This window comes from Muscardinus avellanarius, assembly GCF_963383645.1.
Source record: "Muscardinus avellanarius genome assembly, chromosome: 4".
Lineage (NCBI taxonomy): Eukaryota > Metazoa > Chordata > Mammalia > Rodentia > Gliridae > Muscardinus > Muscardinus avellanarius.
In genome coordinates this window covers 28965884-28981529 of record NC_137789.1, presented here as the reverse complement: position 1 = coordinate 28981529, position 15646 = coordinate 28965884, and the positions used below count along the sequence as shown (strand labels likewise).

Here is a 15646-nt window from a genome sequence, read left to right as displayed (position 1 = left end):
ATTCTCACTAATAATATACAGAATGCCCATGGAAGTGATTTCTTCAGTGTTCCTTCCTCCTCCCCCCTTCCCCTAGACTACCTCCTTTGCTCCTCCATTAGGGTTTCTCCTCCAGTCTCTAAAGTCTCTCTTGTATCCAGATTACTTCCTCATTTCTACATATGAGAGAAAACATATGACCCTTCACTTTCTGTGACTGGCTAATCTCACTTAATATAATGCTCTACAGGTCGATTCACTTTTCTACAAGGAATGCAGAATTATGATTTCTGCAATAATTATATTTATTGCTGAGTAGAGTTCCATTTTGTGTATATCTTGTAATTTTGTAATCCATTCAACTGTTGATGAGCACCTTGATTGGCTCCATGATTTGGCTATTGTGAATTGTGCTGCTATAAACATAAATATGCATGTATTGTTATAATTTTCTGATTTTGGACCCTCTGGAAAAATACACAGGAATATTATAGCTGGACCATATTCTTATCAAATTTTAATTGTATCATTGTCATATATCAGCTGTGAAGTATGACTTTGCTTTGGAGTATTTTTAGATTTGTTTATTTAATATATGATCGATTATTATAGTTATTTCAGGTGCCTTTTGGAACAATATATGTTTCTTAATTTTTTATATAAAATTTGTTATACATATGCATGCTGGATCAAAATTACAGTTTTGTTTAATTCTTCCATATTCTTTTTAATTTTATGTATGACTTATTCAGGAATTGGGTGGTCATTGGCCATATTTTCATCATGTACATTCAGTATATCAATGTAAACCAGGATATTTCAGGTTTACTTTGATGTACTGGAGTTATCATTCATGGTAACCATCTGCTCCTATATAAAGCATCTCCTTTGAAAAATTTTGGGCACTGAATGACCATTATGGCTTTTAATTAATATTATTAACTAACCAACATTCACATATTTATATAGTGCCACAGTAGCATTCAGCACATTTCCACTGAATGTTGATTAAAATAATTTACGTTTCAGCTTTGTGGCTATTCTACTATTATAGCATGTATTTGTGAATTTCTGGATGAAATAAAATTAAATTCTAACACTGTTCTTGGCACAGTGAAACTGGACCAAATCTGTATCCAAGGCAAAAATTTGACCGGGCGTGGTGGCGCACGCTTGTAATCCTAGCATTCAGGAGGCTGAGATCGGAGGATCATAGCTTGCAAACAGCCTCAGCTACTTATTGAGACCATCTGAAACTTAGTGAGACCCTGTTTCAAAATAAAAATAAGAATAAAACATAGGTCAGGGGTGTAGCTCAGAGGTCAAATGTCCCTGGGTTCCAACTCCAGACCCACACACACAAAAAATGTTTGATGCTAAGCTCTTAGTTTTACTTGTAGCTTTAAATTCCTATCTCACAAATATAATCCTGAATAATAATAAAAAGCACCTCTTATATATTGAGCCCACACTATGGACTAAGCATTTTGTATAGGTAAGCAAATGAAGGCTCAGAAATATGTAATAGTTTTTCCAAGTCATAGTATAGGGAGTGCATATGCTGAGAACTATGTCAATATTATAGAACTTACAAATCTTTATTTTTCATGACTATACTAGATATTTAAATTTTCTTTTTAAATCAAACACTTGCAAATAAATGAGACAAGTTTTAAAATTTCTATGCTCATACCAAACATATTTTAGTCCATTTGAAATATATGCATATATATTTAATATCTATAAAATTTATTATTTATTTATTTTTTACAGTACTGGGAATGGAACTCAGGGGCTTTCAACCTCTGAGCTACACCCCCTGCCCTATTTTTTATTGTTTATTTGAAATAGAGTCTCACTAAGTTGCTGAGAGACTCACTAAGTAGCTGAGGCTGGCTTTGAACCTGTGTAATCCTCCGGTCTCAGCCTCCCGAATGCTGGGATTAAAAGTATACACCACCATGCCCAGCTATAATTACACTTTAAATGTCTTAATTTTTATTTTTATATTTTAAATAAAATTACTACAAGCATATTATGTTTTACAGAGATTCTTAAAGGTAAAATTTATAAAGATATTTATAAACAATTATGTTTTTGCTATAGAAAACTATAAACAATGCTTTTGGAATATTATCATCATACAGTATTAAATTTTTATATTCAACATTTTATAATCAAAATTATCAAATTACAGGTAATAAAATATATAGTTTCTCTACAATAGGATTTTTTAAAAATAAATGGTCACTCTGTGAAGAAATTATATCATTTTTAGAATTCGTGATTTCTAGAAAACTTAACTAACCACTTAGCTTTGGGCTTGGTGTGCCCAGCGCAGGTCTGGGATCTTTCACAAGTATTTTGGAACCAGCTGTAAAAAACAAAATGAGTTGACATAATTAAGAGCCACACAAACACAAATACAATGTTATATGTATTCAATTTATTCCCTGAAATATGACATAATTTTCTCCAAAATGTTCCTCTATCTCAATATCGCACTTCTTACCCAACATTCTCATTGTACAGATAACAGTTTCAGTGATTACCCTCTTTGTAGTCTAGTGGTACAAGGGATAGGTTATCCCTACCTTATCATCTATGGATACAATTTCTTAGAGGCATAAGATAAATGGGAACTGTTGTTTCTAACATTAAAGCTAGGGGATAAAGATATGTTTCTCCTGACAAAAGGCAAAAACTATTTATACAGGGTTCACATTTAACAATCCAAGTTTTTTTGAAACAGCTAATTGTATACTAGAAAACAAATAAACTCAAAGGAGAAATCTTCTAAGCCAAACCAAATGCAGGTCCCAACCATGAAAATCTTATGGAGTACTAAAAGAGAATGTAAAGTTGCAAGAGCTATGACTTGCAAGTATCCTGGTAGGTCTAATTTAGTCTTTAAAAAGATTTAAGGAAGCCAGGCGTGGTGGCACACGCTTGTAATCCCTGCGCTTGGGAGGCGGAGACAGGAGGATGGCGCAGGTTTGAAGCCAGCCTCTCTTGCTTAAGAGACCCTGTTTCAAAAAAAAAAAAAGTATAAAATAGGTCTGGGAGTGTAGCCCGGAGGGTAGAAGGCCTTCCAGGAACCCCAGTACCACCAAAAAAAAAAAAAAAATAATAATAATAATAATAATAATAATAATAAAATTAAAAAGATTTAAGGGTAGGCAATTTGTGTGAAATCCATTATGACTGCAAAATGCAGAATATTTGAAAAGAAGCAAATATGATATGGCTAGAGAGGTTAAGTGGCTATCCCAGTAGAGATAATAATAAGTTGTATTACCAGTGATGATGAAACAGAAAATAGATAAAAACACTGTTGATATTGTAGTGGATTTTGTGTGAGTGTGTGTGTGTGTGTGTGTGTGTGTGTGTGTGTGTGTGTTATTGGGGTTCCTGGCAGCCCTTCTACCTCCGGGCTACACTCCCAGACCTATTTTTACATTTTTTAAATTTTATTTGGATACAGGGTCTCCTAAGCCAGCGTGCGCGGCTGGCTTCGAACCTGCGCGATCCTCCTGTCTCCGCCTCCCAAGCGCAGGGATTACAAGCGTGTGCCACCGCGCCCGGCTTATTGTAGTGGATTTAGATGGGGAAATATGTAAGCTGATTGTTAGATTTCTAGCACATAAGACTATATCGCTGAAGTGGAAAATATCAAAAGAAGACTATCTGAGGAAAGGAAATCTTATAAATTCAATTTTAGATTACTGGATATTAAAATGTTTAGAAAATTCAAGTAGAGATATTAAGTAAGCAATAGAATATATGCATTTGAAGATAAAAAAGATAAATAAGCTAGAGGAACTAACGTATAAGGGATTTACATTGAACAGATTATTAAAAGCATTTCTTTGAATGAGCTAATATAGGGAATGATGTAGAATAAAATGAAGAGCTCTGGGCCCCGGCCGAACTGCGCGTAGCACGCCAGACCCCTGGAGAAACCGGACCCAGTAAGACGCTGGGATCTGGGCGGGGGTCGCGGGCTGGGCACGCCAGATGGGGTCCGGGTCGCGGGACTCTGGGCCCCAGGCCGAACTGCGAGTAGCACGCCAGACCCCTGGAGAAACCGGGCCCAGAACAGATAAAGATAAAGAAAAATATCGGAGAGGTGGTAAGAAAGCCGTTATGGATGCCAGGACACAGGAGATGCAGACAAAACTTATCTAAATGCACTGGAACTTATGGAAAAATTCGCCGTGAAAGAGGACTGCTATTTCTCTATATTGTTAAGAATCTCAGACATCATATATAAGGAGAGAGTTTAGCAGAGACCAAGGAGAAATGCGGTGCTGAAAGAGTTCTTCGCGATGGTGGTGGAGACTTGTATTCAGGAGAAGCAGAAACTGGATCTTACCAACTTTATTTTTTTGGAGAAATTACACCAAATGTCGAATGCTACCATCACGCATGCTTAGGAACACTGGACAACATTCAGAGTGGAAAAAGAGCCTGGGAAGGATTTGAAACGGTGGAGGCAGTGGCAATGCCAGTGGCCAATACTCGGGGGAGGCAGAGATCTGATACATTACACCTGGAACCTTTGAAATAATAATGACAGAGACAGTGATCGGAACCTGCTGAGGGGTTAGGCGGGTGCCGGGGCCAGTGGCCGACATCGGAGCTTGCTGTGAGGCAAGGCCACTACTGAGGCCTCCGTGGCCGGGATTGGAACCTGCAGAGGGGTTAGACCGATGCTGGGGCCAGCGAGGCCGGCATTGGAGCCTGCCATGATGCAAGGCTTGTGCTAGGGCCTCCGAGGTCGGGTCCGGAACTTGCTGAGGAGTTAGGCCGGTGCTAGGGTCAGCGAGGCCGGCATCGGCGCCTGCCGTGAGGCAAGGCCAGTGTTGGGGCCCCCGAGGACGGGACTGGAGCCTGCTGAGGGGTTAGGCCGGTGTTGGGGCCAGAGAGGCTGGCATCAGAGCCTGCCATGAGGCAAGGCCGGTACTTGGGCCTCCGAGGCCAGGATAAGAGCCTGCCGAGGGGTTAGGCCGGTGCTGGGGCCAGCAAGGCCGGCATCGGAACCTGCCTTGGGGCAAGGCCGGTACTGGGGCCTCCGAGGCCAGGATAAGAGCCTGCCGAGGGGTTAGGCCGGTGCTGGGGCCAGCAAGGCCGGCATCGGAACCTGCCTTGGGGCAAGGCCGGTACTGGGGCCTCCGAGGCCAGGATAAGAGCCTGCTGAGGGTTTAGGCCGGTGCTGGGGCCAGCGAGGCCAGCATCGGAGCCTGCCTTGAGGCAAGGCCGGTACTGGGGCCTCTGAGGCCGGGATCGGAGCCTGCCGAGGGGTTAGGCCGCTGCTGGGGCCAGCGAGGCCGGCATCGGAGCCTGCCTTGAGGCAAGGCCGGTACTGGGGCCTCCGAGGCCAGGACAAGAGCCTGCCGAGGGGTTAGGCCGGTGCTGGGGCCAGCGAGGCCGGTATCGGAGCCTGCCATGAGGCAAGGCCGCTACTGGGGCCTCCGAGGCCAGGATAAGAGCCTGCTGAGGGGTTAGGCCGGTGCTGGGGCCAGCGAGGCCGGCATCGGAGCCTGCCTTGATGCATGACCAGTGCTGGGGCCTCCAAATCCGGGATCGGAGCCTGCCAAGGGGTTAGGCCGGTGCTGGGGCCAGCGAGGCCGGCATCGGAGCCTGCCTTGAGGCATGACCAGTGCTGGGGCCTCCGAGGCCGGGATCGGAGCCTGCCGAGGGGTTAGGCCGGTGCTGGGGCCAGCGAGGCCGGCATCGGAGCCTGCCTTGAGGCAAGGCCGGTACTGGGGCCTCTGAGGCCGGGATCGGAGCCTGCCAAGGGGTTAGGCCGCTGCTGGGGCCAGTGAGGCCGGCAGCGGAGCCTGCCGTGAGGCAAGGCCGGTACTGGGGCCTCCAAGGCCAGGATAAGAGCCTGCCGAGGGGTTAGGCCGGTGGTGGGTCCAGCGAGGCCGGCATCGGAGCCTGCCTTGAGGCAAGGCCGGTACTGGGGCCTCTGAGGCCGGGATCGGAGCCTGCCGAGGGGTTAGGCCGCTGCTGGGGCCAGTGAGGCCGGCAGCGGAGCCTGCCGTGAGGCAAGGCCGGTACTGGGGCCTCCGAGGCCAGGATAAGAGCCTGCCGAGGGGTTAGGCCGGTGCTGGGGCCAGCGAGGCCGGCATCGGAGCCTGCCTTGAGGCAAGGCCGGTACTGGGGCCTCGAGGCCAGGATAAGAGCCTGCCGAGGGGTTAGGCCGGTGCTGGGGCCAGCGAGGCCGGCATCGGAGCCTGCCTTGAGGCAAGGCCGGTACTGGGGCCTCGAGGCCAGGATAAGAGCCTGCCGAGGGGTTAGGCCGGTGCTGGGGCCAGCGAGGCCGGCATCGGAGCCTGCCGTGAGGCAAGGCCAGTACTGGGGCCTCCAAGGCCAGGATAAGAGCTTGCCGAGGGGTTAGGCCGGTGCTGCCGTGAGGCATGACCAGTGCTGGGGCTTCCGAGGCCGGGATCGGAGCATGCCTGAGGGGTTAGGCCGCTGCTGGGGCCAGCGAGGCCGGCATCGGAGCCTGCCGTGAAGCAAGGCCAGTACTGGGGCCTCCGAGGTCAGGATAAGAGCCTGCCGAGGGGTTAGGCCGGTGCTGGGGCCAGCGAGGCCGGCATCGGAGCCTGCCTTGAGGCAAGGCCGGTACTGGGGCCTCGAGGCCAGGATAAGAGCCTGCCGAGGGGTTAGGCCGGTGCTGGGGCCAGTGAGGCCGGCATCGGAGCCTGCCTTGAGGCAAGGCCGGTACTGGGGCCTCTAGGCCAGGATAAGAGCCTGCCGAGGGGTTAGGCCGGTGCTGGGGCCAGCAAGGCCGGCAGCGGAGCCTGCCGTGAGGCAAGGCCGGTACTGGGGCCTCTGAGGCCAGGATAAGAGCCTGCCGAGGGGTTAGGCCGGTGCTGGGGCCAGCGAGGCCGGCATCGGAGCCTGCCTTGAGGCATGACCAGTGCTGGGGCCTCCGAGGCTGGGATCGGAGCCTGCCGAGGGGTTAGGCTGGTGCTGGGGCCAGTGATGCCGGCATCGGAGCCTGCCTTGAGGCAAGGCCGGTACTGGGGCCTCTGAGGCCAGGATAAGAGCCTGTCAAGGGGTTAGGCCGGTGCTGGGGCCAGTGAGGCCGGCATCGGAGCCTGCCGTGAGGCATTACCAGTGTTGGGGCCTCCGAGGCCGGGATTGGAATCCTGCCAAGGGGTTAGACCGGTGCAGGGGCCAATGACCAGCATCGGAGCCTGGCGTGAGGCAAGTTCACTCCTGTGGCCTCCAAGGTCAGGACCAAAGCCAGCTTAGGGGTTTTACCGGTTCAGGGGCCAGCAAGACCAGAACTGGTTCCTCCCATGAGGCAAGGCCGCTGCTTGAGCCAGCGAGGTCTGGATCATTCCACTGAGTAGCCAGGCCACTACTGGGACCATCAAGAGTGGGATTGGTACTTGCAACGCAGCATGCACAGAGAAATATCGCAGAAAATATAAATCAGACGCTTCTCTTAATCAGCAATAACTAGGAGGAAAAGGGCAACAGGAAGAGGTTGAGCTATAGAAAGGGCCCTATAGTGAAGCAACTAATGTGACCAATCAGAGGGTATGTAATACTGGAGGACGGAGCCTCTTTAAAACGCAGGAGGTACATAAACAAATGTATCAAAGTAAATCACCAAAGAAGTGTGGGATGGAGTGAGGGGGAGGGAATGGGACGGGGGCTGGAGGAGGGCTAATTGGATGATGTGTGCTTGTATATCCTCTCAAGTCTTGTACTCCAATGTGATTGATATATGACTACAATGCACCAATTTAAAAAATAAATTAATTAAAAAAAAATAAATAAAAATTGTAATAATTTTAAAATATAAAAATATATTTGTGATAAAAGTAGAAAAGAATTATTTTCATAAAATATGAAAAAATAAAAACTTTAAAGGAAAAATTAAAAAAAAATAAAGCTGATGTCTGCCAAAAAAAAAATAAAATAAAATAAAATGAAGAAATAAAGTGCTAAATCTTTAGAAAAAGTTATAAAATGGATAATCAGACTTAAAAGAAAATAAAACATTTATTCATTCAACAAATATTTATTGAAGACTTTTAACATATAAGACACTGATCTAGATGCTAAAATTACAGTTATAAACACTTTAAATAAACTGTTATTATTTAAATTATATTTTAGGACAGGACAGCAAGTAAAGAATAGGAAACAGAGATTACTATCATAAAAACATAACAAAGAATAAAAAACAAAATATATTCAAGGTGAGAGAGTTAAAGTCTTTCAAGAAAAGATGTTGTATGAAGATATGTAAAATATGTCTGTGTTTTGGCATCCAAAAGTGACCACTAATCTCCTACACTTGGTACTGACGAACAAATTTCTCTTAGTCCCAAGCCAATTTGAATTTAATTTTTGTCTTGTGCATGAAGGCCTAAATAGGAGACCTAAATAGTACTATTCCATGTTAAAAGCTTCTATAGAGACAATTTACCTTCACAAACAGGAACTTTTCCAGTCCAGGTGTTATCGGATCTACATACTCTATGTTCTGTTCCACCTGCTAAGAAAAATCCAGGCTGGCAGGTATAAATTAGTGTATACCCATGAGACGGAAGGTCCATTCCCACTACATTTGCATGAACAGGAGTTTCTGGTTGTTTACAGCTGTGGGCTATATTAAGAAAAAAGAACAATGCTAATTTGCTATACAGTTAATAAAAGAGTCATAATATACTTTTAATGTACTTTAATGCAATTAGTTACATGTATCTTTGAATAGTTATTCCAAAAACTGAAAGAAAATATGTCAATATAACATGTTGATTTGGCATTCTAGCATTTCTATACACCCATTATTTGTGGGACATTAGTAGATATCAACAGTTAAATGAGAAAGAAGAAGAAAAGACTTAATGGGACTAATTAAGCTCATAAATGTATTGTATAATATATCACAATTTTAGCATATTAAATTCAAAATTAGTATTTTAAAGGCTTAAAAAATCTTTTGGAAAGATACCCTGTTTTTCATGCTCATGTTCTTTAGTTTCATTTGCTTTTTGTTTTTTCAGAACTGGGGATTGAGCCCAGGGAAGTTCAACCAGTAAACTACAGCCTCAGCACTTTTCCATTTTTTTAAATTTTGAGATAGGGTTTCACTAAATTGTCAGGGTTGGCCTAGAACTTGCAATCCTACTGCCTCAAAGTTGAGAATAGTGGGGATTACAGGCATGCCCCAATGCATCTGGCTCTAAAGTCAGGTTTTCTACACCAGTTTAAGAAATATTATTTTATTATTTTTATTACATATATGTTAAATAAAATACTTTCTAAGGTTAAGTGCAAATTATGCTCATCATGTTGCACTGACATGCTGCCATATGTAGAAAGTATCTTTTGTAAATTTTTTCATTGGTGCATTGTAGTCATACATCTTAATGGAGTACCAGATGGTAGAGGCATACATGCACACATCACTCATTTAGTCATTCCTCAATTCCCACTCCATTCCCTCCTTCTCCCTCCTCATGTTTGGCCTAGTGATTGACTTTAATGTATTTATGAATGCATATCATGTGCACTAGGGAGTTTCCCTCTTCCTCCCTTCCATCACCCCCAGTTAGATTGCCTTATCTGCTCATCAGTGTTTTCTCCTCCTTTGCTAGAGTTCCTTCTATGGTCCTTTTCCCCCTAACATATTAGGAGAGCATCTGATTTTTTTGTTTTTGTGGATGACTAATCTCACTTATCATAATGTTCTCCAGTTCCATCCATTTTCCTATAAATGACACAATTCTGTTCTTCTTTATGACTGAGTAAAATTCCATTGTGTACATATCCCATATTTTTGTAATCCATTTATCTGTTGATGGACATCATATAAAGTATTTTAATGACTTTTTATATATGTAATTTTCTGGTCATATTTGAGACCATATTTGAGAAGTATCATTTCATTCATCTTCTTATCTTATTTCTAAGTTTTTTTCTTTCATTCCCAATCCTCTACCCTAACTCTAATATACTTGTCTCCTAGTTCACTTACTTTGTGTCTTATAAAGACCATTTCTTTCTCAATTTGTAGTAGCCATTATAAGGAATTTTCCTTATGATGTAGTGATATTTTAACATCCCCCCCTCTCTCTCGCTCTCTCTCTCCATATATATATATATATATATATATATATATATATATATATATGTAAATATATGTAAAATTAAAGGCAATTTTCTGAAGAAAGTATTCTATAGACAAATTTATTTGCACAATGTTTTTTATTCTTTCCCAATGGAGTTTCATACCCTACATATAAGAGGTAACATTGTTTAAGTCAAGTGGTAAATGAACATCTTGTTAAATGTTTCATATTTAATATAATTCAGTTAGTGAAATTACTTTCTAATTCAGTTAGTTGAATCCTCATGGAGTAAATATTAATAAGGATAAATACGAAACAGTACATCTCTACTGCATTCTCAAGCCCCCTGTTATGCATGTATTACAATTTTGAGATGCGAAACAGTAACAGAAGCCATTAAATTTTATTTAAATTATCATATCCCAATTGCAGGTCATCAAAGAACATTGGTTTCCTATGAAATGCCTATTTACAGCCCACAAAAGAAGGAAATGACTTTTAAGAAATGTTTCCTTTATTTAATATAAGCCTGGCAGGAAAATAACATGTCTCAGTGGAATGTTCTGCTTTCTTTACATTTTAAGCTGCTGGTTGGTCCATGAGGGACCGTGCAATCATTTGGGTGGTCCTGAACAAGGCTAGAGTAAATCACAGGCTTCTCTTTGATTAAACAAATCCTAAAGTCTGAATATATTTTTGATAACTGTTTCTACTCTAGTTTCTCCTCTCCCCGAACAAGTGACACAGAATTCAAAACATGGGAGAGGAGAAGAAAAAAATAAATTAGAGTGAAAGACAAGTAGTTGATTATCTAAAATATATTTCAAATTGTGTTTCAGAAAAGATTATTTCATGATTTGTGAATTTGTTCATGTGTACTCCCTAGAGTAAGAGTTTTCAACTTGAGATCGATGACCATTTAGAGTCTGTAGGAAATCTTGAAATAATTTTCAAAATGTTGTAAAGTCTACAAATATATTTTTCATAGATATTTCTAGTTTCCCTTAGAATATCATAAAAATATATTCCTCCATAACTCAAAGAAACTAAGAGTCACTAGGTTGGAGCCTTCTAAGTATCAGTTACTTTAAATTGGTAAGTGCAGGTCAATGAAACTAAAAACCATCCATAACCTAAAACTACCAGGCGGCCAAATAAAACACAGTTAAAAGAAGTAAACAAAAAGAAATAAATGGTGCCTCATGCCTTCTGATTTCTTTAGAAAGATTAATTCAAAATGGGCATGACGTTTTGACAGAGTGAAAAAATTACATATGTGAAATACGTCTTAATGTAATCTTAGAAAATCAATTTCATATATCTATTGTATAGATAAAAGTAAGATTTCAGCTTTGGGAAAAATGCATAGAAATTCTTTCCCATTAAAGTCATTTTTTGCAACACTTACGTAGGCACTCAGGCTGGATTCCACTCCAGGTGAGGTCAGGGAGGCAAGTGCGTGTAGTAGATCCTTGGAGCAGGTGTCCCTTTTTGCAGTGGAACTGTACAACACTTCCTACCTACAAACAAATTAAAAAGAAAAAAGTTTCCTAATGCAACATCAAATATAGCAACAAATAAAGAAACTTCTAGGTGGAATAATGTTTTCAGATGAAATTCTAAATGAGAGAGTTGAAAAGTTGAATTATGATTTAAAAGAAAATGAGAAAAATCCAAGACTAAGGAAAAAACTAGATGTTTTCTTATATGTCATCAAATATTTGAGTACTCAATATCAAATATGAGTACTCAATACTTTTAGGTGCCAATATTTATGTCATGGGAATTTGAAGAAAATATATATGATGCCAAAAGTCAACAAGCTACATATAAGTAAAAGATAAAAAAAATAGAAAAATGAAGATTGGTAAAGATAAACATGTAAATAAAGATACCTTGCAACATGAGAAGCAAATGGAAGTCCTGCAATTTGCATTATTTTTAAGGATGTAGAATTTAGATATGTAAATAGAACAATAGTTCATAAAATTTGGTTTCCAAGGTTGCAATATCAATATCAGCTATAATGTATTAGTAGTGGTCTTTACCCAGGCTCACTAAATGAAACCCTTAGGGTGAAGACCAGCAGTCTGATTAAAAAAAAAACAACATTCATGTGATTTTAATTAACACTAAAGTTGGAGAATGACAAATATAAAAATAGATAAGAACATGGCAAGAAAATATATAAATGTAAAAATATACACCCTCCATTTTAGGAGTAGAGTTAATTGGTTGGCATGGATGGTTTAGAAACTGAGCAGGGAAACTGGAGTGGAAGGGCTCTTTATAATGAAAAGCAGTGAACATACTAAATTAAAAAAAAAACATAGAGTAATGTATACTTGATTTTAATTTTGTATCTGATTTTACTTAAATAAAATTCAACTCATTTTTGGACTAATTTTGTCCTCTATAAATAATGATTATACTATTCTTTGACTTGAGATTTGTTTTAAGGACCAAATGAAAGAGAGTATATACTCTATCCTGTTTGGCATGACACATAAGTTTTAAACGTATTATAGTCGGGCATTGTGGCACACACTTGTAATCCCTGCGCTTGGGAGGCAGAGACAGGAGGGTGAGGTCACGCAGGTTCAAAGCCAGCTGCTCTGGCTTAAGAGACCCTGTTTCCAAATAAAAATATAAAATAGGGCTGGGAGTGTAGCCCAAAGATAGAAGGGTTTCCAGAACCCCAGTACCACCAAAAAACAAACAAACAAACAAACAAACAAACAAACAAACATATTATAGCTTTATATTGATGAAATTTGAAACCAAAGAATCAGTCCTGAAAGGGCTCAAATGTTAGGCAATGGTTATTTGTTTTTTGTTAGTTTGTTTTTTGGTAATACTGGGGTTCCTGGAAGCCCTTCTACCTCCAGGCTACACTACCAGACTTATTTTTTATATTTTTATTTGGAAACAGGGTCTCTTAAGCCAGCGTGGCTGGCTTCGAACCAGCGTGATCCTCCTTTCTCCGCCTCCCAAGTGTGGGGATTACAAGTGTGAGCCACCACACCCAGCAGGCAATGATTATTTGAAAAAATGAAAAGCAGTAATTCTGATTAGAAGGTTGACACTACCATTTCCAATTTGAGTGGATAGAAAACAAAGTTCTGGTGGTGAGTCTGGAATATAACTCACTAACTCATAATGTATTATTATGTTTATATGTTTATTAATGCATTGTAATCTTACATCATAATATAATTCAGAATGATAGGGATATAAATACATGTACACAGCACTTGGGGAGCCTATCCCCCCACCCTACGAGCTCCCTCCCGATTCCTTCCCTTCCCCACAAATGATACTGAGATTGGCAATGATGTTCTCCCATATGTGCACAACATCAATGAAAATGTTTCCTTCATTTTCCCTTTGCCTCCCCTATACTGCCGCCATCTCTCCACTGGGGTTTCTGCTCCATTATCTCAAGTCCTTCTTATATCCCCATTACTCCCTGGTTTCCACATATGAGAGCAAACATGACTCTTCACTTTCTATGACTGGCTAATCTTATGTAACGTAATGTTCTCTAGGTCCATCCATTTTCCTCAGAATATGAGAAAACATCAACAAGATTTAGAAAATGACTGGAGGTAGAGAACAGATAAGTGATATATTGGGTCTTCAACATCAGACTTCTCCAGCAAATGGAGTTTGAGAATGCTCACAGGCTGTTTTAAGATGAATCACTGAGACCCTATTTTCTGCCTTCCATTTTCACTGACTAAGCATTCATTTTAGTTCCAAGCTTCCTGGCTTAAGAAAAGTTGAATTTTTACAAATTGATATTGAAAATTATAAGGACCTTTATAATAGAAATGTAGATATTTATGAATTCTTGCTTTATAATTCATATCATAGTCATCACTTAAAACATTACATAATATGTTTACCCCATCTGATTCATGTATGTACTGATATCAATTATAAACTCTACATTATGCATAATTACAAACTGGGTATCACCAGGGTTAATTTGTTAAGGTTAAATATCTTATTGTTAAATATCATCAGATTAAATATTTAGAGTCAGATGACGTGGTGGCACATGACTGTAAATCCAGCACCTGAAACATGAATCAGAAACATGGCAGGTTTGCTGGGCATGGTCGTGTACACTTGTAATCCAAGCATTTGGGAGGTGGAGACCAGAGGATCACAGTTCATTAACAGCCTCAGCTACTTAGCAGAGGCTCTTTGCAACTCAGTGAGACACTGTCTCAAAAAATAAATAATAAAAAATAGGGCTGGGGATGTATCTCTGAGGTAGAATGCCCCTTGGGATGTAATGGAACTCAGATAGTGCAAAAATAAATAATAAAAATAAATAAATAAATTTTAAAAATTAGAAAAAAAAATGTAAAAAAAAAAAAAGAAAAGATACATGGCAGGTTCAGAGCCAGTATGTATTCACTTAGAAAATTTCAAGATGATAATAAAAAATAATTTAAAGGGCTAGTTTGTTAACATAGTGGTAGAATCCTCCTAGGTTCAACCCCCTCGGTTTCACAAAAAAAAAAAAAACTAAAGAAATTTAAAACATGTCAGAGCTATAGCAACTTTATAAAACAAGTACTAAATACAAATAATGAATCCTTCATTGCCAACTTGAACTTAAAGAGCAATACAGTAGTTAATGAAGTGTGTGTGTTTGGAATTTACCCTATAATTAACTTAGATACTGTATCAATCATTTTGACAGTCATTCCTTCCCAGACTCACTGGCACAACTATTCACTATTATTCTATTTTTAGTAAAAATTATTCCAATCTACAACACTTTTGATAGAATGAGAAACTATCTATGTTGAATACTTTTTTTTTCAACAAGTTCATATCATCTCTAGCAAGAGGTGGTATATTTTTATATGTTAATAATTATACCTATGTACTAAATCTACAACAATGTAAATCTATAAAGGTAAAGAGAAAAATGTAAGATATTAAAATTATCTGAATGTTCAATAATTCTATAATTTTTCTTGTCCCTTCCAGGAGGAAGCTTTCCTTAGCTGTGATTTTCTTTCTTAACTCGGGACTAGACACTTGATTAACCCAGGTGAATACATCCTTGAGACATTCTATCTCTGGAAATGTGCAATTGAAATTGAGACAATCACTTTCTGGATAGAGCTGAGATATGAGTTAAGATAGCTAAGAATACTTTCCGAGGCCTTGTGTGGTGATGCACTCCTATAATTCCAGTGCTTGGGAGACTGAAACAGGAAGATTACAGGTTTGAGGCCAACCTTTGCAACTTAGCAAGGTCCTCAGCAACTTAATGAGACCATGTTTCAATATAAAAGAGAAGGGGTAGGGGTGTCCTTCAAAGGTAGAATGCTCCTGTGTTTAATCATCAGTATCCATTCCCCCATCCATATATACAAGAATACTTTCTGTTACTTGGGATCAAAAATTTTCCCAATTCATTATATGGCATACCATGTTCATTTGGAATCCTTCAATAAAAGCTATAAAGAAAAAATTACACCATTTACAGGGAAATGGATAGAACTGGAGACCATTATAAGTGAGATTAGTCAGTC

The 15646-nt window shown here is 40.4% G+C and overlaps 1 protein-coding gene across 3 annotated transcripts in view; it reads right to left on the bottom strand.

Annotated features, from left to right (window-relative positions):
• The window catches only part of CSMD3 (CUB and Sushi multiple domains 3), a gene marked incomplete at both ends in the record, with an annotated part of 1156743 nt that overhangs the window by 18069 nt on the left and 1123028 nt on the right, over window positions 1-15646 (bottom strand). For all 3 annotated transcript variants that reach the window (XM_080694904.1, XM_080694905.1, XM_080694906.1), the window contains 3 exons: window positions 2288-2353; window positions 8438-8617; window positions 11494-11605. In XM_080694904.1, the coding sequence (XP_080551030.1) occupies window positions 2288-2353; window positions 8438-8617; window positions 11494-11605 (358 nt within the window). The remainder of the gene's footprint in view (window positions 1-2287; window positions 2354-8437; window positions 8618-11493; window positions 11606-15646) is intronic.